Below are 20,838 nucleotides of genomic sequence, written 5' to 3'. Positions count from 1 at the left end.
CACAGCTGAGCTTCCCATCTTTGGGTAAATCACAGGAGTCGGTACACTTTTGTGTAGCAAATGACATGGTGAGGGGAAAAAACACTGTCTTTATCATGGAAGGTACTGAGTAAGGTGACCTGTGATTAGACTGGGTACAACCCTTCTTGTGGCCAAGTGATCTGTGTCCTGAGAGCCCCAAGAAGCTGCTTTGTGAATGAAACTGAGGTTCCAGTTGACTCTCTGAATTCATCTCAGGTGTTTAGTCAAAGCACTGGTTATATCAGGTACTACTGAAGTGGAGGACATCAGACCCCAGCAAGGGTCTATTTCAGGCTGTGGAGAGTGTCCAAGTTTTGGCTGCATCCATAATTCTCCTTCTATTTAAATGTTGTGCCTTCAGAAGCACACAATGGGTTTTTTGTGGGGTTACTTATAATGAAATATATATATGGTTGAATATTAATGGGGAAAAAAAGCAGCATGCTTGGTAGTAGGTGGTGTTCAAGATGTGATTTCTCCTTGGCTTTCACCTGTTGTGGCCAAGGATGATGGTGAAAGAGACAAATAATGGTTGACTTTATGTCCAACAGGAGTCCAAAGCAGTGTGTACTCCGGCAGTTTGTGCTGGCCAAAACACTACACCTCAGCATAGAGAGGACATATATGCCAAGAGTAATGGAGGTGCCTGAGCTCCACTTGTGCTCAGTTACACCGATCTGTAAAACGGAACTTACTCTAAACTGTTGCTTCTATGTTTTATCTGCCTTAGATATCTCTGTGCAAAACAGTGATTAACCTTGCTTTGGAAGGCTTGTCTTATTACCATACTTACGACAGATTATTCCTGGGCTTGAGTATTGCAATGAGTTTTGTGGGCTGGACGACTTACGTGATTTTGGTGATTATCAAGACCCATACTAATTTGACCAAGGCTATCCAGACTAGTAATAAGGTAGGTTGGAACCATGCAGTGATTTTTTTTCTAACAGTTTTCAGCATTATATGTATGCTCAGTCTCCCTTCTTTTGATTACATGTGGAAACTGGCAAACTGTAGAGTTTTCTAGTTACTGTAATCCTCCATAGTGTTACCATTGGGTTACAAACATTTGTTTGGTCCATTTATTAGGATCCATATTCCTAAACTGTGTAAGAGTGAGTATGCAATATGATGTTTTCTCAGTTTCTTCCCTCTTAAAGCTGTGCATTTTACTAGATGCTAATGCAAGCATAGGCAAACATAGTGATTTAAAACTGTTAGAGGGTCTATCTTTAACTAGAAGCCAGTTTTCAGTGTTGATTGTAGCAAAGTCAGCACTCTGTTGTAATAATACTTGTTTGCAAGTACTCAGACTTCAAGCTTCCATTTTGATTTTTGTTATTTAGTGTAAGGATTAAAAAAAAAATAGCATGTAAATTATTTTATTCCTGTTCTCTCTGGCAATGTGAAATCAGTTTTCAAAAGTTGTGTTGTCCAGTCATGGCATTTTTAAAATGTATCACCTGTTTCAACAGAAAGGTGAACCATGATTTCACAGATAGGCTTGCTCTCCTACTCTGTAATTTGCAAGGGTGCAATAGAAGACATCAAAGATGAAGGAAGCTCTTTTTGACAATATTATTATGGTTTGATTTTTGACAAAGTACAAAATTCTACATATATACTTTCAGCCGTTCATCAGGAACAGAGATACGCTGAAAAAGTGAATAAGCAAAGAGCTACCATTTCAGTAGAGAAGGATTAAATCCTTCGTGGGGGAGAATATCCCAAGCTCAAGAATTTGTTTCGAAATAAAGGGAATTGTTTTATTTGATAATGTAACTGAGAATGAGCACTCACGTAGCATCTTTACTGCCTTCAGTATACTACTCTGAGAAAATCCCTATCATGCTATCTTGAGGTTTTTACTACTGATTGAAATGAGATAGTCTCAGCCTTTAATGAAAGTGATCATGCAAAATTGAAATGGGAAATATTCATAAGTGCTGTAATGCATGATTTAGGTTTTCTTTCATCAAATAACTGAAAAGAAATCATCCAAGATGTCAGATATGAACAAAATAATTACAGTAAATAGAGTGAGTATCAAGCATATTAATAACTACATTAAGCAAAAACTTCACATTTTTAGTTGACATCAGATTTTAATTTGGTATATTGATTTTACTTGCTGAAGGCAAATCTTACACTAGTGACAGTGTGAGAAAAAAATTAAGTTTCTTAGTTCTTCATATAATTTTTCCTTACTCAGTTTTAGTAAGAGGTCTTTTTCTGTAGAAACTTTTTTTAGTGTTCCTAAATACTTACGGGATCGCAGTGTGAAACTAATCCTTCATATATGGAAGTTATTTCGTTTATAGCTAATATTGGAGCTACTTAAAGAATTTTGCTGAGAAACTAATCTACCATTGACAAATAGTCTTCTACAAAGCACTGCTGTATAAGATCTGAAAGGAGCCTCTGAATAATGAAACTGCACATCCTGTACATATAATCTTCAAAAGTTTTTGGTTTCTTATGAAGCATATGAAAGAACTTTTGCTTTTAGAGCAGTGTGTTGTTTTGCTTAGCAGAAGCCTAACCTTTTAATCTATTTTTTAAGCATCCTCAGAAAATGCAAGTCTGATTTCCATTTTCAATGCATGACCAATTATATTGAGCTCTATAACATTTATATCTCTATATGGAATAAAATGTTGATTGTATGTGTTTAATTATTTGATGATAAATCATACTGTGTGCTTATCATTCCTATACATATTAGTTCTGTCTATATGTCAGCAAATGTAAGATTTAAAATTACAAAACTAAATTTGCATTAGGTCAGCTTTCTATATAACGTATTTTTTCTTTCTTTAATGGCAGATCTTATTAGAAATCCTATTTTAAAAATCGTTTAGAATTTGCATTTAGCGTTAGTTTAGATTAAGGCAGTTGTTAAGTCACTTACAGGGAAGCAGAAAAAGTTAACCTGTATATGTGAACTGCTAATTGAATATCTTTTCTCCTCAGCATATTTAAGATAGTCATGTATTTGTCTACATAACTCATTCAAAGAAACTGGCATTCAGGTAGAAGAAAAGTGTTGGTCATTACCTACACTATATACTAAAGACTGCTCAGTCACTAAAGCTGCCTTTGCTATGTCAGGTTGCCTTACAGGAAGATAAAATTGTTTATTTAAAGCATAATCTTCCCTTGCCAGTAATTCTTGTGGTATCTGAATGTCCCTAAATAAGGAAGAATAGTTCAATGACCAGGTAAAGTGCAGATTCACAGTGACTGTTCAATGCCCCTTTTTGCATGAACAAGAGATTACTGCTACCTGATGATTAAGGACTAATTTACCTGACTGAGATTATCCATTTTAAAAATTTCCTTTCTCTTTGATGTTCCTCCTTACAGCTCTGTTAGTCCAAGAACATGTTTCTTTGAGTACATTTCATGTCTTTATTATTTATTTTTAGAAAGCACAAAGCTGGTGATGTTGTATATATAGGATTAAGTATATTGACAGCTCTAGCTGTCATAGGAATCTTAGTACCATGTGATTCTAGTCCTCTGTTGTATTTTGAAATTGCAGATTCTTTTGAGTAAGGCTGTCTTTCCTGTGGGAGGTTGGTTGCAAGCCTCCTTCAGTAGCTGTCCCTAGATCCTGAAGAGTTGGTATTTTCCAGTTAATGCCTTATATTTTAATTTAATTACTTCTCTTTCAAATGTCTCAGTCAGGAGGAGGAAATGTGTGCTAATGGAATTTTCATTAAATGTTTTGATCTTAATGCTGCAAACTTGAACTCAAAAGGTTATATGCTAAGTGAAGTCTGTTTTTTTAATCCACATTTCAGAGAGTTCTTTTTTGCAAGACCCTTAGCATCTCAGACTTCCGGTGGATTTTATGTATTCATTGAACATAAATAATACTGCATACATTGGGCTTCCAAACTGTACAAGTGTGCTTTGCCTGTGCAGATTTTACTGCAGGACCTTATGCAGGGAGATACTTAGAATTAAATCTTCAAATCCGGTGGTTGGTTTGCCTTTTGTTTTTTTCATCTGCCTGGAAACAGTGTCCAAAGTTGTGCGCAGAGACATAAGGCAGCTTGAGTGGCTGTGTTAAAGTAACATTTGCTTTACTGTGTAACTAACAAATGGAAAAACAGTGTGGAGTTTAAAACATTTTATTGATGTCTCAGAAATGTTTGTCCAACATTTGTTTTACAGGAATCTCCTGTTCTCTTCTACGGTTTTGCCTTTGTTGGAATGATAATAGCTTTTTTCCTGTTGATTCAAACATGTCCTTGGACATACTACATATACTGTCTCTTGCCAGTACCAGTGTGGTATGCAGTTGTGAAAGAGTGAGTAAAGAATACGTTTTCCAAAGAATGCTTTATAAAACTGGATCTGTGCTTCCTGTTTGTTGGCAAATATTTTTTTTTCCATAAATTTGGGGAAAAAAGCTTAAATATAAATTTATTAAACTGCCTGAAACGTTCCTGAGACATGTCAGAGGACTGTGGTTTATATTTCACTTGACATATAGGGTGGTTTCCAAACTGACTGATACAGCTGCCAATTCTAGAAGATATCTTTCCTATTAGCAAAAATAAATTAACGTCTTTCCAAGACAAAATGGTTTTAGTATTCTTGTAACAAAAGGGTGCTAGATTTTTGGGCGAGTACCTGTAGCAGCTGACTTCCTTTGTAGTAGGCTGTTCTTTTCCAGTACTCTTGGAATAGTCTGATCCTGCAAAGTGTCAAGTATGCTGAACTCCATCTCCTTTTGGAGAAGATGTACTAGTCTTGTTGAAGATTGTGCTCTGATATTAAAACAGACTTGTCTTGGTCTCCTTTCGCTCTAAATCCAAAAATACTTAACTATATTATGATTTCTATTACCTAATATACTGGCAATTCTGTAGATACTAACTCAGTATTATTCAGAGAAAATAAGACCAACTGCAGTTAGACAATGAGCTGCTTCATAAAACACTGGAAAAGCTAACTGGGGATTTTTTTCCACTCTCTCTAAAGCTTCTGAATGTTTCATCGGGTATGGTGGACATTAAGCACAGCATAACTAAAACTATTCATAAAGTCAGAGTTGATTTAGGTATCTGAAGCTTGTCCAAATACTGGTGAAGATGAGCCAGAAATGGGAGGGGAAAAAGCTGGAGGGTTTTACTGTGGATCCTATATCAAGTAAAACTGGGCAGAAGGAGCCTCAGGCCATCACCCGCTCTATTTCTAAATCAGCAGTACCTGAAATTGGTCTTTTTGGTCTCTGACTCCTTTCCCTTGAATGATAAAATCCTTTGATATTTCTGGTTTTTAAAAGTAATTATCTTGTTCCATCATTTTGAACAGACTTCCTGTTATTCAAGACCTTGCCACAAATCTCTTGTCACATAATATGGTTCAGTCTGTAGGATTCATCTTCATTTGTATACTGGGAATTGAAATACTAGTAAGTATTTTATCCATCTGTATCAACAGGTTATCTCACAGCTAGCATTCTACTTCTTTGAATAATTGTAAGTTTTATTAATGTGCTTGGTTTTCATTCTTCTGTTGGATTTTCTTTTCCTTTTAATTAGGTCTTCAGCTTTTTCTACCGCTCTGCACTTACTCTTGGTCTTCTTGTCTTTGCTGGCTGGCCAGTGATCACACAACTGTGGGCTCAAGCAAAGGTACTGTAGTGCTTGGCTTAGAAAGAACATTTTAAATGGCTGATAGTTGATTACATCTCAGGATATTTGGACTGCTCTCTTTGGAATGCTGCTTCACGTTTTTGTTCAGTTATGCTTTTATTCTGATCTCCATCATAAGCAGCATGTAGCAAGGCAGAGGAGTTTAATAAGATCTGGATAGATCTATTATACAATATAAGTAAATAAGACTGCTTGAGAATTTTGCAGTAGCTATGAGTTAGCTATCAGTTTTCTGTTGTTAATGATAACTAAAAAGTACTTGACTGAGTGGTATGCAATGCACATCGCTTATCAAATTGTCACAGTAACAAAAGAGTTGACATGCACTGTTTGTAGAAGTGCCACCCTTTGAGTAATATGGTCATTTATTTAAAAAAAAAACCCAAAAGAAAGAGAAGATAACTGAAAAATGCTTGTTCAATTCCTTACTGTCTACAATCAGCTGGCACACATTGTTCCTCCAAGGCAGCTTTCTGTACCATTTTTCCCAGGAAAAAAACTCCAGTTCTGTAGATATGGGAGTGAAGTAAATCAGTGTTTAATATAAGAGACATTTCTTCCATTAGTTTATTCAAACTTATTTCACATAATATCTAAAACCTAGAGTTCTGGAGTAATATTAACACTTTAATTAAAACAACAGAAAACCTGGAATTGAATTGCTAAGTCTTGCTCTGCAAGAACTGTCAGGAATGGAGGCTTGTATTTGTTTATTTACATTTTTTATTGTATTTGAGTAATTAAGTAACTTATCTTAAAGCTGGGTATACTGAGAAGATGTTTTGTAGCACTGAAAATTTCCTTTGAGGAATTTGAATCTGCCTTGAGCTTGATTCTGCTTATAGCTTTTAATGTTTTTATTTAGTGTCAAATACCTGCGATTGGGTTGGTTTTCTTTCCTCCTAGCAAAGAATGTAGATAACTACTTAGACGATTATGGTAGTTAAATCAAATGGAATTCAGATTCAAAGACTGGAAAAATGTTCCCATATTGCCAGAGAATAGGTGATTGGTGAGCTGCTGAAAACTTCTGATGAGATTAATTGTATTCCTCTCTTCCATAAGGTTACTCATCAGCTTTCTAGTGACTGCAATGTGTGTGAAGGCCACACTTGGAGAAAGTGCTTTTAAGTGTAATCTTAGCTTTGATTCTCATTGTCTTTGATAGGATTTTGACAGCCTTGTAAATGAGATTCTTTCCTAAATTAAATTGAAGTACTGTAACACCAATGATCCCATGCTCTATTTTCAGTTAAGTTTACTCTTGATGGGGGGGGGGGAGGGGCTGCTTTGAGAGATGCTAGTAGCCATTAGTAGTTCACTGAAGTATTTTTGCTGATTAGGCAATTGTCCACATGGACTCCAAAATAATCCTTTTATTTATTTATTTCCTTTAGACAAGCGCATCAGTCTGGACTCTTCTGTGTGTGCTCCTGGCATTATTTCCTTTAATGCCTGTTGTAGGAAGAGAACCAAACATTCCTCTGGTGTAAGACTCTCATTTTGTTCTTTAAACCTTTTATTTCCCTCTTTGATATTCATAATTTAGGCTGCCTTTTGAGATACATGAGGAATTGTATTATTGGAAGCTGGCTGAGACAGGTATTGAAATTCAGAATTTAAGTTATTTTCAAAAACATTATTATAGAGATCTCAGTCACTAACATGAATGAGAATAAGCTTTTAATTCTTTTGCCTCTTCTCTTTGCTCTTTACATTATTCTGTAATTTTTGGCAAGAGAAACATTTCTCACAATACAAAAATTTGCAAACTTTACATAAAAATAAAGGTCATCATTAAACAAGGAGCTTCACTGGGGTGCAAATGTGGTAAATAGTACTGGCATGTTTCTTCAAAAGCAATTTATTCTGACAGCAACTTTCTGAATTCCTCCATCTAATTTTGAATAATCTGTCTTTGAATAGCACTCTGTACCTAATGCGATAATAAATAGGATAGGCAAAGCTCTCTTCTTCCTCACTATCTCCTTTATCTGTTCTTTTTCCACCTTCACTTGTTCTCTGTTCTACCTTTTCCTTTCTGGTGTTGTTTGTCTGATACAGTTGTTGATTTGCATCTTTTTTTGCATCTAGTGCATCTTTATCATCTGTTCCTCTTCTCTTCTGAGCCACTCTTTCATCATACCAGCATTCTCTCATATCTGGATGGTGGTTGGCCTGAGGGCATTAGGCTTGCGGTGTTATTGCAGAGAAAGACTTGAATTGACCTACACTGCAATGGTTCTTTCTGCTGTCTGGCAGAAGATACTGTGCCCTATTAGAGCACGGTGCCTGATCCTCAGTAAAATATGGGATTGGAGCAGTAATGTATGATTGCAGGTAGAATTATGAGCCCAGATGTTTCCAGAATTATTGACATTCTGCCTCTATATTTTTCATTGTGACTTAAATGTATCTATTGAAAACTCTTCTTAGTCTTGATGCTTGGGCATGTTAGAAATATTCAGGACAGATTTTCTTTGGCTGTGTTACAAGCTCTCAGCTGTATATACATTTATGTATTTCTGCTGATCCAAACTGAGTGTTTTTTATTCTTTGAAGTGTCTGAGCACAGGTTAGAAATCAAAATGGAATTAAATTACCTTTAGGTCTTCCTCCCTCACACTTTTTTACATTCACCTTACCCAGGCTGTACATCTTCCTGTTTATTCTTCTAATGAAACATTGTACCTCTGAAATAGTTTGTGCCTGTCTGGATCTTGTCAAGGGAGTTTTGAAGCTGAAAAGGCTTGAAGCATTAAAAATATATGTATGTGCGGCACCTCAGGATACTGGAGATAAGGAGATGCTGGGAGAAAAGATACAGGAGGGAGAAATTAGAGTGTCAGAGTGCATTTATTAGATCTGGTTTTGAGCAGTGGCACTATACACTGGGACAGGGCTTCTTGAGTACATTAATAAAACTTGTATGGTACAAACAGGGAGCTCCTAACTCAGACATAAAAAGGAAGCATACAGGAAGTGAAAGAAGGGTCAGATGATCCAAGAGGAACATAGATATGCTGTCTGAATTTGCAGGGTAGGTTAGGAAAACCAAAGCTTTCCTGAAGTTGAATTTGGTGTGGAATGTGGAGTGCAACACGACAGTATACAGCGGCAGAAGGAGGACTAGGGAAAATGTGGCTGATTGAGATGGGGACCTGGAGATAAAAGGACGTTGAAGTCTGAGACCTTCTTTTCTCTCTTTTACTGGTAAGACTGGCCATCAGGATCCCAGGCTTCAGACTGCTGAGACCTGTTTGAAAGTCTGGGGCAAGGTCTAGAAAGTGCCTCTTGCAGGAAAGTACAGTGGTATTCTTGGTATCACCAGGATGGTGAACAGGAGGAAGGTGATTATTCCTCCTTACTCGGCCCTGCCAAGACTCTTCTGAAATTGCTGCATGCAGTCCTGGGCTCTCTGGAAAGAATGATGTGGATATACTAGGCCAGGTCCAGAGAATGGTCATTAAGATAAATAAGGGATTAAAGAACCTGTCAAAGGAGAGTGAGCGAGAGCTGGGGCTGCTTATCCTGGAGGAGAGATGAGAGAGCTGGAACTGGTTATTCTGGAGAAGACTCGGAAAGATCTTATCAATGTATATAAATACCTGTCTGGGGGAGAAGAGTAAAGATGACAGATTTTTCTTGGTGTCTAGTGAAGAGACAGGAAATGGGCAAAAATTTAAATGCAAGAAATTCCTTTTAAATGTACAAACAAACACACTTCTTTTACACTGAGGAGGGTCAAGCACTGGAACAGGTTCCCTAGACAGGTTGTGAAGTCTCCATCAGTGGAAGTATTCACCACCTACTTAGGTATGGCCCTGAGCAGCCAAAGCCCTACTCAATGCTTTGAGTAGGGAATTGGACTGGCCTGATCTCTGGGAATACCTTCCAAACTTCAGCCTGTGAATAGCCTGCAACTATGTTCCTTTCTTCATTAGATCATTACTTGGAAACTGCTATTGAGATATATATGCCTGTGTGGCCTGATTTTACTGAATGTGAAGTATTTCTACATAACTATGTATTTGTTAGTTATTGTGGTATAAATACCCTGATAGATGGTTGGACAAACCTTGAAGATCTAACTTTAGATCACCAATCACTGTTACTATTTTGTTCAAAATGTTATTTTTAGGTAATCAAAAGTACCTAAAATAATGGGTGACAGAGGAGTGATGTGGCCAAAATGGAGGATTTCTTTTGCCACTACCATGAAAAAGAAGAATAATTGTATTTGTGCATGTCAAGCCTGTATTAAAAAAATCCCGTAACACCAAACCCAAACACACCCAACTGCATCCCAAAAAAACCTCAAGCTGACCGCTACATTAAAAAAAGAAACCCAAACCAGCCAAACCACACTTGATTCTGGGTTGGATTTTGTTTTTCTAAAGCTGGATGTTGATGTTTCCTTAATTCCTTAATGTATTAAGTCTCGATACTGTAATGAATTATTTTATCTTAGTGAAGAGCATTTCTGTAAAAGTTTCCTGAACATTTTGGTGGTGCTTCCTGGGTTTTTATTGTTCTTTTGTTTTTACAGAATAGCAACTGGTTTGCTGACTCTCCTGATCTCTTGCTTCTCACTGGCATCTCTTTGTAAAAACAAAAATAAATACAGAAATAATGAAGATCTGAAAGTATATTTTTATCAGGTCAGTTGCCATTTTCCAGTAATTCTCAATGTTGAAAAGTTTTTGTGTGCAAAATTTTGCATACTTTTCTAAGAATGTGTCCTACCGAGGTCATCCCTTTGAAGAAGGAAATGATTGTTCCTTAGAGTTTTCCCCTTGACCATTTTAAGAGGACCATGTACTTATGGTAATATTCATGTTTAAATATCATAATGATGTGTTCTCAAAGCTCATCTTGTGCATATTTGTGTATATTGATAGAGTGATGTGCTTACACACTTGATGTTCTACTCGGAGAGTTTGAGAGTTTGTCCTGCCATCAGTCTGTGTATGTAGCTTCCAATGACCTTTGCGGGAATTGCACATGAACACTAAGGACAGGCTTGCTGGTTCAGGGCATTCTTTCCTGTTTCTAGCTGTTGAGTAACAATGTGAGACTAATATTGAGCTGACTTTCTGTTGGATAAATTTTGTTTCAGATGAAAGATTAGTGGTTTTTATTCTTTATAGCTTCATGAAATAGGTAGATCTTTTCATAGCAGGTGCTAATTAAGTTCTAGAGAGCTTTTAAGATTCTAATAATACCTTGCATGTCTGCTGTCCTCCTTTTCTTTTTTTAACTTTTAAGAAGATAATGGTTTTATCTCAGGACCATCTTTATTAGCTATAACTTATTATGAGCTGGAGTCTCTTCCTGAGCTAAGCAATGCATTCATTACACCAGTGGTATAGGCATGGAGCTCAAATTGGTTATTTTCATAATTGGAGCTCAAAAAAAGGAGGGGAAAGAATGATGAATGGCTAAAATACATACCTGTATGGACCTGAGAGGTCATTTATAGGCTACTCACTTATTCTCTATTTTATGTAGCTACACACTATGAATTTCCAGCATGGGTATTAGCCTTCAAGAAACAAAAAAGTCCCAGAGAACCAAACAGCACAATCAAAAAGATTTTTTAGCAAAAGTGTACAAATAAAGGAATGTTAGAAAGTACAAATATAAGCCTGAATAACTTAATATGGATATGTTTTCATTTCTGTTATGAAAAAATCAGTTATGTTTAGACCTAATTTTGAAGTTTTGACACATCACTGTTTGCTTGAGGCAGAAGCATCTGATTGTACCCTCACAGTTTCAGAACATTGCCAACAGTTTCTCAGGTTTTCTCTTGATATCACTAAAGCAGAAAATGGAGGATTGTCTTTTGCTTAATGCTACTCCTCTCTTTCAGTGAGGTGGGGACAGGTTTCTTTTCCCAAGTAACAAGTGACAGGACAAGAGGAAACAGCCTCACAGCACACTAGGGCAGGGCAGTAGGAAGTACTTCTTGTTCAGAAGGGTTGTTGAGCATTGGAACAGGCTGCCCTGGGAAGTAGTGGAATTACCATCCCTGGAGGTATTTAAAAGATGGGTAGACATGATGTTTAGGGACATGGTTTAGTGATGGACTTTGATGGACTTGGCAGAGTTAACAGTTGGACTTCGTGACCGTAAAGGTCTTTTGCAACCTGAACGATTCTATGATGTTTGAGAAGTCATTAAGGCCTCTGGACTGGTGAAAAGAGGAGTTATTTATAATCCATCAGGTAGACTGCTGTGGTTCTTACTGTACAATTTTTGCTGCAGAGAACATCAGTTTCTCTTTGCCAGCAGTTCCATAGGTGAAGTCCAGTTTTTGCTGCACTACTGAAAATGCTGCTGTTTCCATTATTTGATAATGCTGGGCCAAGTTGTTATTGCTGGGAGGCTTGAACCTCATGTGGGTCCAAGGGGGACAGTTTATTAGTTTCCTCCTCTAAATTAGGAGAAATGACCAGTAGGGATCCGTGTTGTATTGGTGGAACTAGGGGAGAGGAGGAGTGTTTTCAACAAGCTTTGTACAGCATCCAGCTGATGATGCTGGTTCTCCTACCATTCTCTCTAGGGGTTATCATGTTAGTTGCTTAGGAGACCTGGTGAAGACGTGTTGGACTGCAGATGTCACCCTTGGCTTCCTGTTTCTAGCTGTGACCTACAGATGACTGTTTCTCAGAGGCCTGCCCTTAAACTGTGCAAGAATAATCTCCTCATTCTGGAGAAGGTTGTGGAGGAGGAAAGAAGACATATTCTTAGCAGGAGACCTCATTTTGCATCTCTGTGTACCTTCTGTGTCATTCTAGTTCTGATGTTGGTGAAAGCAGAGAGCAGTTTGAACATTACTTGAACTGTGAAAATGGGAGTCTCAAAAGTGGGTGCTGATCCCTTCCCTGGACATTAGCATAGATCTAGCAGCACTAAATTTGGTTTACTAATGTGCCCAGGTCATCACAAGTCTTTCAAGGCAGGAAACATATTATGGGAGATGACACAAAGTGAGTGCAAAGTGAATTCACCAGTGACTAGGGAATAGCAGAGGCATTACCAGAGCGCATGATGCTAAAAGTTGAAAAGATACATCAAAGGGGAAACATCTGGCCTGAATACAGCAAAAGCATCCCAAATAAACATCAGAGGTCTAAAGGGGCCAATTCCCTGAGCTTTTGGAGGCTTAATGCTTTGACCTAGCTTCTTGATGTCACACAGAAATACAGGTTACATGTTATTGTGGCCTGAAATTAAATAGAAGGAACAGATACAAAGCACCTGTGAAACCAGGACAAAAAAGGATGCTGACTGCCAAGTGTATCCTCTGGGCAGGTACCACTAAGTATCACTGTGTCTGTCAGGGGAATGGCAGCAATTCATATGGTAAAAAATGATGAACGTGAAGAGTTGTGCATGTGCTTTGCACTAAAAAAAGTCACAACAGCAATTATATCTTGTAATGCCATTTTAAAGTACCTGTTTGCAAAGTACTGCTTGATTCGCCTTTTAGTGGAACTGCAGAGTTATGAATAAATGGCAGTAATTGAAAACTTGGCTCAAGTATTTTCTTGGATAATTGTAATCTTTCAGAAATAACTGACTCATGGGGTAATTTTCTTCAGGTTTTTTGCACCTCCTTGATGAGTGAGTGGTGTCTCTACAATTAGTCAAGGGAAAAAGAATAATCTTCAGCTTCACTGCTTCTACAAAGCAAAGGGCTCTGCTTGAGGTGGTGCAGACAATTTCATTTTAACAGTCTGCTAAGTGTGCAGCAGCTTTTTATCTCTTAAAATCCACCTCCAGTCTGCTCTGCTGCTTCTGTCTTTTCTTAGAGGAGCTGTGCTGCCCATGTTCTTGCTTCAACTACCCTTGCCCTTCACCCTGTACCCAATACTGCAGCAAAGCCAGAGGTTCTGCTAGTTCATGGTTGCTGTTTGAGGACAAGTGCTCCTTAAAGAACTTGGGGCATATTTTTTTTGTGGTTTACATGAGTGTTTAAGTGACAAAGAGAAAATCATGTCAAATCAATGATCCAGAGCACTTCTTTAAATTAAAAAATAGCACAAATTATTAATAGTAATGATAAACTAGAAGAAAGTTTTTAAAAGCTATTTTTTGGTTAAATCTATAAATACTCAACACTACATATAAGACTTCCTGTACTTATGTTGATTTGGATGAGGGGTTTATGCAAATCTGAAGCATATTTACATATTTGGGATGGGATGGCAGAGATCCATATATTTATTATGTGTTTCATTGTCCGATTTCTGCTTTGTAGATGTTGAGTGTTGCACTTTCAACATACGTTGTGAGCAGTACCCATGACAGTCTTAAGAACAAACAGGGATTGCCTCTATTGAATCAAATTATCAGCTGGATGACTCTAGGTAAGAACAACTTCTTTCCCAAACTTGTATGTTACTAGTTTATGGGGCTTGGGGTTGGGGCAGTGGCACTTCTTTATTGACATCTTACTTTTGCATGTATTCTTTTATTTGACTCCTGATAGTTCTTTCATGTGTTCACTATTCTTTCCTACGTAAGGTTTTTGGAGAAATAAGTTAGAAAGTCTTCTAAAATATTACTCCTTTGTAGGTTTGTAATAAAATGCAAACAACTTTGATTTACAGGTAGCTTTGTCTTTTGAATATTCTTAATATCTTGAAGACCCCTTTTAGGAATATAATGGCTTGAATTCCCTTTTTGTTTCACTTGGAGTCAGATAAGGGTGATCTGAGATGTTCTACAAGCAATCTAGTTAAGCATAAGAAAGTGAGGAAAAGTTGTTGCTGCATTTCAACAGAAACTTGAAGTTGCAGCTGACAGCAGAGACCCTTGGGGTATGAAAGTGCTTTTCAGAGAGAACTTGCAAAATACCCGTGAACTAAAGTTGCTAATGTATGTTTGATATGTTAGAACCTGATAATTAAAGAACAATTTACAAGTCTGTGGCTTTTTCACAACTCTAAAATTAAATTCTTAAGATGATTAAACAGTACAAATGTAATTATCACTGGGGTTATGGAATACAGTAAAGCAACACCTTTCATGTTTTAGCTATAAGACAATTTCTAATTTCTGTGAGAAAATATTTAGCATTTTTTATCCCTGAGTGATCTGGAATGTGGATTTGTTTTAGAGCTAAACATACACCATGCAAAGTTTGGTAGCAGCTCTTTGCTAAAGTCAAGACCAGGAATTTAAACATAACTTAATGGAAGAATTCTGACTCTTGTTATCTTGTTGCTGGATGCGTTGTACTGATGACATTGTTTTAACTTGAGCAGGTCCTGTCAGTTTTAGCAAACCTGCTTCAGTTTGAGCAAATGGAGTCAAGATTAATACAAGCGATTGTGATCAGTGTCTGTATGTGACCAATGCTCTCTTTGTAATGTAGTTTTCTTTGAAGTATTTTCCTTTCCATCAATCTTTCCTAACTCTCTGTAGCCTGCTAAGCTAAGTGGGTATCTCTGTGTGGATGAATTCCTTGCAGCTGTGAAGTCAATGAAATCAATGATGTCCTGCTTGCCTTCCTGGAGCAGGAATTGAGGGTAAAGGTTATCTTTCTCTTCCATGTGAGGGTGAGAGAAAAACATTTTTCATCTGAGAGATGATTTGAGAAGTCAAGAGGTCTGAAGTTATGAGGAAAAAGTATATTAGAAATCTTCGCTATGGGTGATGTTTCTATGATAAATAAAGCTAGCAGTGAAGTAATAAAGCTAGCAGTGAAGTAAACTATGTATCCAAAAAGTCTACTTAATGCCACAGTAGTATTGAATATTTTAACAAAGTCTTTCAGAGTGGAAGTAATTATTTTAAATTAACAGGATATACAAGGTAGGAGCTTGCTGAAGTTGCTCTACATAATTAAACATGGAACTAAGCAGGTAAAATACTAAGGCATCCAGCAACATGACCTCGATACTCCTGGTGTAGGGAAATGCTGTGTTAGTACCATAGCCAAAGCTAGCATCTATCTTGTCACTACTGAGTACAAGAACTCTGGCATCGTAGTAATTAAGGTGCTGTAGCTTTTCCAAGGTTGGTGGCATTAGAGGTGATCAAACTCCTTTTCATGTTTTTGTTTAGTTGTAGAATAGCACTGCTTCTTACTGAACTCTCATTTTGCATCTCTGTATGTATTTATATAACCAGAAACACAGAGTTATCAGTATTTATTCATAATAATACTGATTGTTATTATCATGTCAGTATGATAATAAGACTTCTGAAGTTACCTAGCAAATTGTTCTCCCCTCCCCACCTATTCATTTGTTTACTATGAAGCCTACTTTACTTAAACGTTTCATTTAGGCCTAAAATTTCTTTCTGAAGAAAGACATGGAGAACAGTGCAAATGAATTAGTGATGGATGGATTACTGCAGGCCTGTGTCCAGCTGTCTTTAGCTGTTATGCCATGTGGTTTTTGCAGTGTATGTTACCCACAAACAGAGGTAAAACAAACCAGGAGGCATAAAGTTAATCCAGCTGCTTCCCATGTTCTTCAGAACCATCTTTATGTTAGCAGATATGTCTAAATGAATGTGTATTATGTTTTAAAGGTTTCACCAGTGGAAATCTATCACAGCAATTTGCCAAATATTGAGAAAGTTGTTGTAACTGCTGCATGTGGGGGACACATACAGAGATTTGTGTAGGTTAGCCAGAAACCTGCAGGTCTTTTGATGGTTAGTATCTGATGTGTCACATCAGGTGTGGAAAGGAAAGGCTAATTATCACCTACCAGCCACTCATCTGTTTTCATCTATGATTGCACAAAGGGAGCTTATACATGTCTGTTGCATTGAGTGTCATTCACAGAGGCTGAACTTCTTTCCAGCAATTCTGATTTGCAGTGACATTCCTCCTTGGGTCAGGCCTTCTTTAAATATGGATAGCTACAAGTGGTGCTGAAAGGCTGGAGCACCCTTGAAATTAAGTCATTGACTCTGTGACTAGCAGTGGCCAAGGCTGAAAGCCAGGAAATAAAAGATACTGAACCACAGGTTTTAGAAATAGCCTCATTTCTCTGTTGTTGATACATTTACTATGTATACAAATGTATACTATGACAGTGAGCATAAGCAAGCACTTTCCATATATTATAGTTTTGTTTCTGTTCCATAATAGAGCAATTATTGTGACATACTGTTGATGCAGTCTTTGAATGATTCAGTAATGTGAGGTACTATACCACAGTGAAGAGTCACACCTATGTTATATTTCTGTGCACTTCTTCATAAACACATAAAATTTAAATATATAGAAAAAAAAACCCAAGCACAAAACAAACAAGGAGGAACAAGAAAAAAAAAGGCAAAACAACCAAAACCCCAAAAAAACCCAACTGAAAAACCAGGTTTAAAGATTAAATCACAGCAATGCTTTTCCTTCTTCCTTTCCTTGCTTCAAACACTGGCCAGTTTTCATCAGCTTTTCTTCGTTTTTACTCACTTTTCCAGTAGCCCATTTCCTCTCTTCCCAGTTTTCCTCACCACCTACAACTGTTAGGCCCCATCTTCACCTCCAGAAGTTTCCCAGCTAGAGGAGTCTCTTTAAGAACAGCATGGATTCTGCTAACCAGAGCTAAATGGTCAGTTGACCAATGGACTACACCAGGGAGTGAAATGTAGCTCTTAAGGTCCCTCACTTGCATTAGAGAAGTACATTACAAGTTGAAGGCAAGAGGCATTAAGTCATGACAGATAGGTCCCTTGTAGTTCTTTAAATATTCTTGCTTTAAAACTTTTGAATAAAGAGGCTGGTAAGTTGATAGTTTCTGTCTTTACTACCAGTATTTTCAGTTGCACCTCAAAGTGTATCAGGTTTCCTAATCTAATACAGTCGAGCAGAGGCTGTGTAACCACAGTCTTTAGCTGTCAAAGATCCTCAGGGCAATGATAAGTGGCTCTCAAAGTAGTATTAAACAGCAGAGTTTGACTCTTTTCTGGTGTAGTACTTCTGCATCATCTGAAGGACTTCCTAACATCAGTTCATGAGAAATCATGAAGGCTGTGAGGTAGAAAGCCAGGGAATTAAAATGGTAGAGAACTAAAATTACTTTTGATAACTATTAAGCATTCCAGACACTGTGTTTTCTTTAGCAAAAGTGACTTCTGAAAATAGAAGGGTATATAGGACCAGTATGGAATATCTGTACATAACATTGTTCCAAAATCTTAATGCTTTATCTTGTTACTGAGGGTGAAATGTTTTGCATGTAGTGACTGATGCATATTTTTTTTGTTTGCAGTTTCTTCCTCTGTGTTGCCATTACTGACCTCCACATTCCTCTTTCAGCGACTGTTCAGTATATTGCTCTCCCTGATGTCTACCTACCTGCTCCTCAGCACAGGGTATTTCTTTCTTACTCTGTCTGGATTGGATTTACATATGAAAATCAAGGGCAAAATGTGAAACAGCTGAATCTCATGAACATTTCTGTTCGAGGTGTAATGTGTGCTTCCAGCAGTGATCTCACCTTTTATCTCCTTGTTTAGTTTCCTAAATAAAATTTCAGGGGAACTTCCATATTCCTCTTTGTGTTATAAACAGTGTTTTGTTGACATTCCTTTCAGCTAGACCAAGCAGTGGCTGGAAGGGTATGTATTCAAACAATCTTGCCCCAGAATAAGAAAGTCTGATTTAATTTGTCTTTTGTTATTTTGGCATATGCTTTTCTGCTCAGAAACAAGAGGAAATTACTTCTTCTGCAGCTGGTTAACACTGGTATCTAGTTATGGCTTAGATGACATGTGACAGGAAGCAGATAGCCCTAAAATGAAGGAAAATTTTATTCAGAGAGATTTTCATGGAAGTAGTTTTTTTTAGAGGGATTCTGGTCCCCATAATGAGCGGCGCTTCCTTATTTTTGGATAAAGACAACTCCTCAGAGCTTTTAAATGAAGAAAACATTGTGTCAGCCAACCCTTTTTCTTTTTTCTAGACTCAGTAGCTTTTAAGAGCATAATTAATGGGGAGTATAAGAACCATTCTTTCTGCCTTCCCTCCCACTTATCCTCTGGATTTAATTACACTGGAAAATTAAGTGGAATAAAATATTTTGCAGCAGACATTTTGCAATAGCTGCCTCTTGTGGATACTGTCTTTTTAGATGAAGCGTCTCTGTTTTTTTTAATCTCCCGCCTCCCCTTCCTCCCACTTCCCCATTAAGATTTCGATCTTAATCTGACTCCTGTCCTTACACACACTCTTATGCTCAACCTCATTAGCCTGTCCTGCCTACTGGATAAAGCATGAATGTTGTTCTCTCTTTGGCTGGCAACCTTCCTCTTTGTATTTGGTCCTGCACCAGACCACTTAAACGTTGATAGCTTTCTGCTGTCTCCCTGCAATGTTCAAATAGCCCAGCGATTTGGAACAGTTCTTAAAAACAAAACAAAACAAAAAACACAAACAAAAGAACAAAAAAAAACCCACCAGAAAACACTGAAAATGAAAACCAAATCAACCAAACAAAAAAAAAGTCCAACCCAAAAAGTCCCCCCAGCCAACTACTCATAGCAAACCCAAGGCACTCAGTGCCAAGAATATCCACTGTTTTGATAACCCAACGCATTGCCCAGATAATGCAGCACCTCTGTAGATGTGCAGTTAAGTGAAACCAGCTGAGGAGTTACGAGTTGTCACTGACTCAGTTAAAGACATTCATTCTGTAGGCAGGTGTACATCACTGTGAGGACTGGAGATACTTTTGTTACTGATAACCATTGTTTTCATGTTTAACTGCTTGTCATTCTGATAATTAAAGCAGAATTTGTCTATTCAAATTTTTTGTTCAGTTTGAAACTGCTTTGTGGCTACACTAGTGGGGAGCACAGCAGAATTATTATCAAGATTAACTGCGATAATTTTCTTACTTTTGGACAAATAAGTTTGTATGTCCAAGGTGTAAAAAACAAAAAGGAAAAGAAGCCCATACAGTCTTGTCAGTATAGGATCACAGTCAGTGTCAGTATAATTTTATCCTGAAAAAATATAACCAACCCTCAAACTGAGAGGCACCGTGCAGTATAATTGTCATGTAGAGGGCAAGAAGAAATTAATATTATCCAATGACAATCTACACCCTTAAGTTATCTGGGGGTTTTAGTAGCTCACATATGTGCACTCATAGTTTCTGTTAAAGGAAGTTCTTTATCCTACATTTCCCACAGCAAAGTGTTAGCTGTCCGGTTCTTAGAAAATTAGTAATTGAGTGGTACAGGAATAGGAGCAGCTCCAGCTGGATGCCTCTGGGGTGGCACCCACAATAAAGAAATTCCTGGAGTTTTAGACTCTCATGTTCTGTGCACCCGACCATCACACGCTGTTCATGTGCTTTGCACATACCTCTTGGTCCAGTGATGAATTCTGATGTGGTGTTTCTTCATTCCTCGTCAAGCTATTTCATTGTATTGAGGCAGGTGTAAATTTCTTTGCATGTCTGGTTGCTGCTCCTTACTAGGATGCAAATCCTTTATCTTCCAGTTTGCACTGGTCTCAAGGCCTTCATTTTTATAACTAAGCACAAATTAAGTTCAGCTTTATCTAGGTGGGAGTTAGAGCTTGTGGCCTAAGGCTCCAGTGACTTCAGTTTTCCCATGCTAAGTGACTACTTGTGCTAAACAAAACCACTCAGTCAAAAGAACTCGGTGAAAGGAATCCAACTAACTAAATATAATTAACATCATTTGCTGTGTTTGAGTGTTCATAGGAGCCAGAAGATGGGGGTGTAGCTAGAACAGTTTAGTGGCATGACTTGATGCTGTAATTGCAATGGATTGTTATGTAGTGAAGAAAAGGACATTTCACTTCAGTGAAATGTAATGCTCTTTTTATTTTACAGATCCTTCTGTCCTTGGAAATTTATGTGATCAGGTCCTAGAGACACAATCTCTAGTTGCTGTCTAGATTGGACTGTAACCTCAGTTCCAAATAGCTCTCATTACAAAATTTTCCATTTTGCAGAAAATAGGTGCCAGATGTATTTTTTTTCCCTGTTTCCCTTTAATTTTATTCTGGTTTTGTTAAAATTAATTGTGACACAAAGGGCACTCACCCAGTGTTGTGGCAGCCATCAGATGAGAACATGGGTGCAAAACAGGGAAAGGCTGAGGCAGTCTCTTACTCCTACTTTTGCTGTTTAATTAC

The 20,838-nt window shown here is 37.6% G+C and overlaps 1 protein-coding gene across 3 annotated transcripts in view; it reads left to right on the top strand.

The window, feature by feature from the left end:
• The window catches only part of PIGN (phosphatidylinositol glycan anchor biosynthesis class N), a 98,855-nt gene that overhangs the window by 58,244 nt on the left and 19,773 nt on the right, over window positions 1–20,838 (top strand). For all 3 annotated transcript variants that reach the window (XM_005149940.4, XM_031049668.2, XM_031049667.2), the window contains 8 exons: window positions 752–934; window positions 4,204–4,340; window positions 5,350–5,449; window positions 5,580–5,672; window positions 7,091–7,182; window positions 10,243–10,354; window positions 13,963–14,071; window positions 17,939–18,041. In XM_005149940.4, coding sequence (XP_005149997.2) covers window positions 752–934; window positions 4,204–4,340; window positions 5,350–5,449; window positions 5,580–5,672; window positions 7,091–7,182; window positions 10,243–10,354; window positions 13,963–14,071; window positions 17,939–18,041 — 929 coding nt within the window. The remainder of the gene's footprint in view (window positions 1–751; window positions 935–4,203; window positions 4,341–5,349; window positions 5,450–5,579; window positions 5,673–7,090; window positions 7,183–10,242; window positions 10,355–13,962; window positions 14,072–17,938; window positions 18,042–20,838) is intronic.

The sequence above is a fragment of the Melopsittacus undulatus genome, chromosome 1 (assembly GCF_012275295.1).
Source record: "Melopsittacus undulatus isolate bMelUnd1 chromosome 1, bMelUnd1.mat.Z, whole genome shotgun sequence".
NCBI classification, from domain to species: Eukaryota; Metazoa; Chordata; class Aves; order Psittaciformes; family Psittaculidae; genus Melopsittacus; species Melopsittacus undulatus.
Note: the sequence above shows the minus strand (reverse complement) of the source record. Positions and strands in the feature narration are given on the sequence as shown.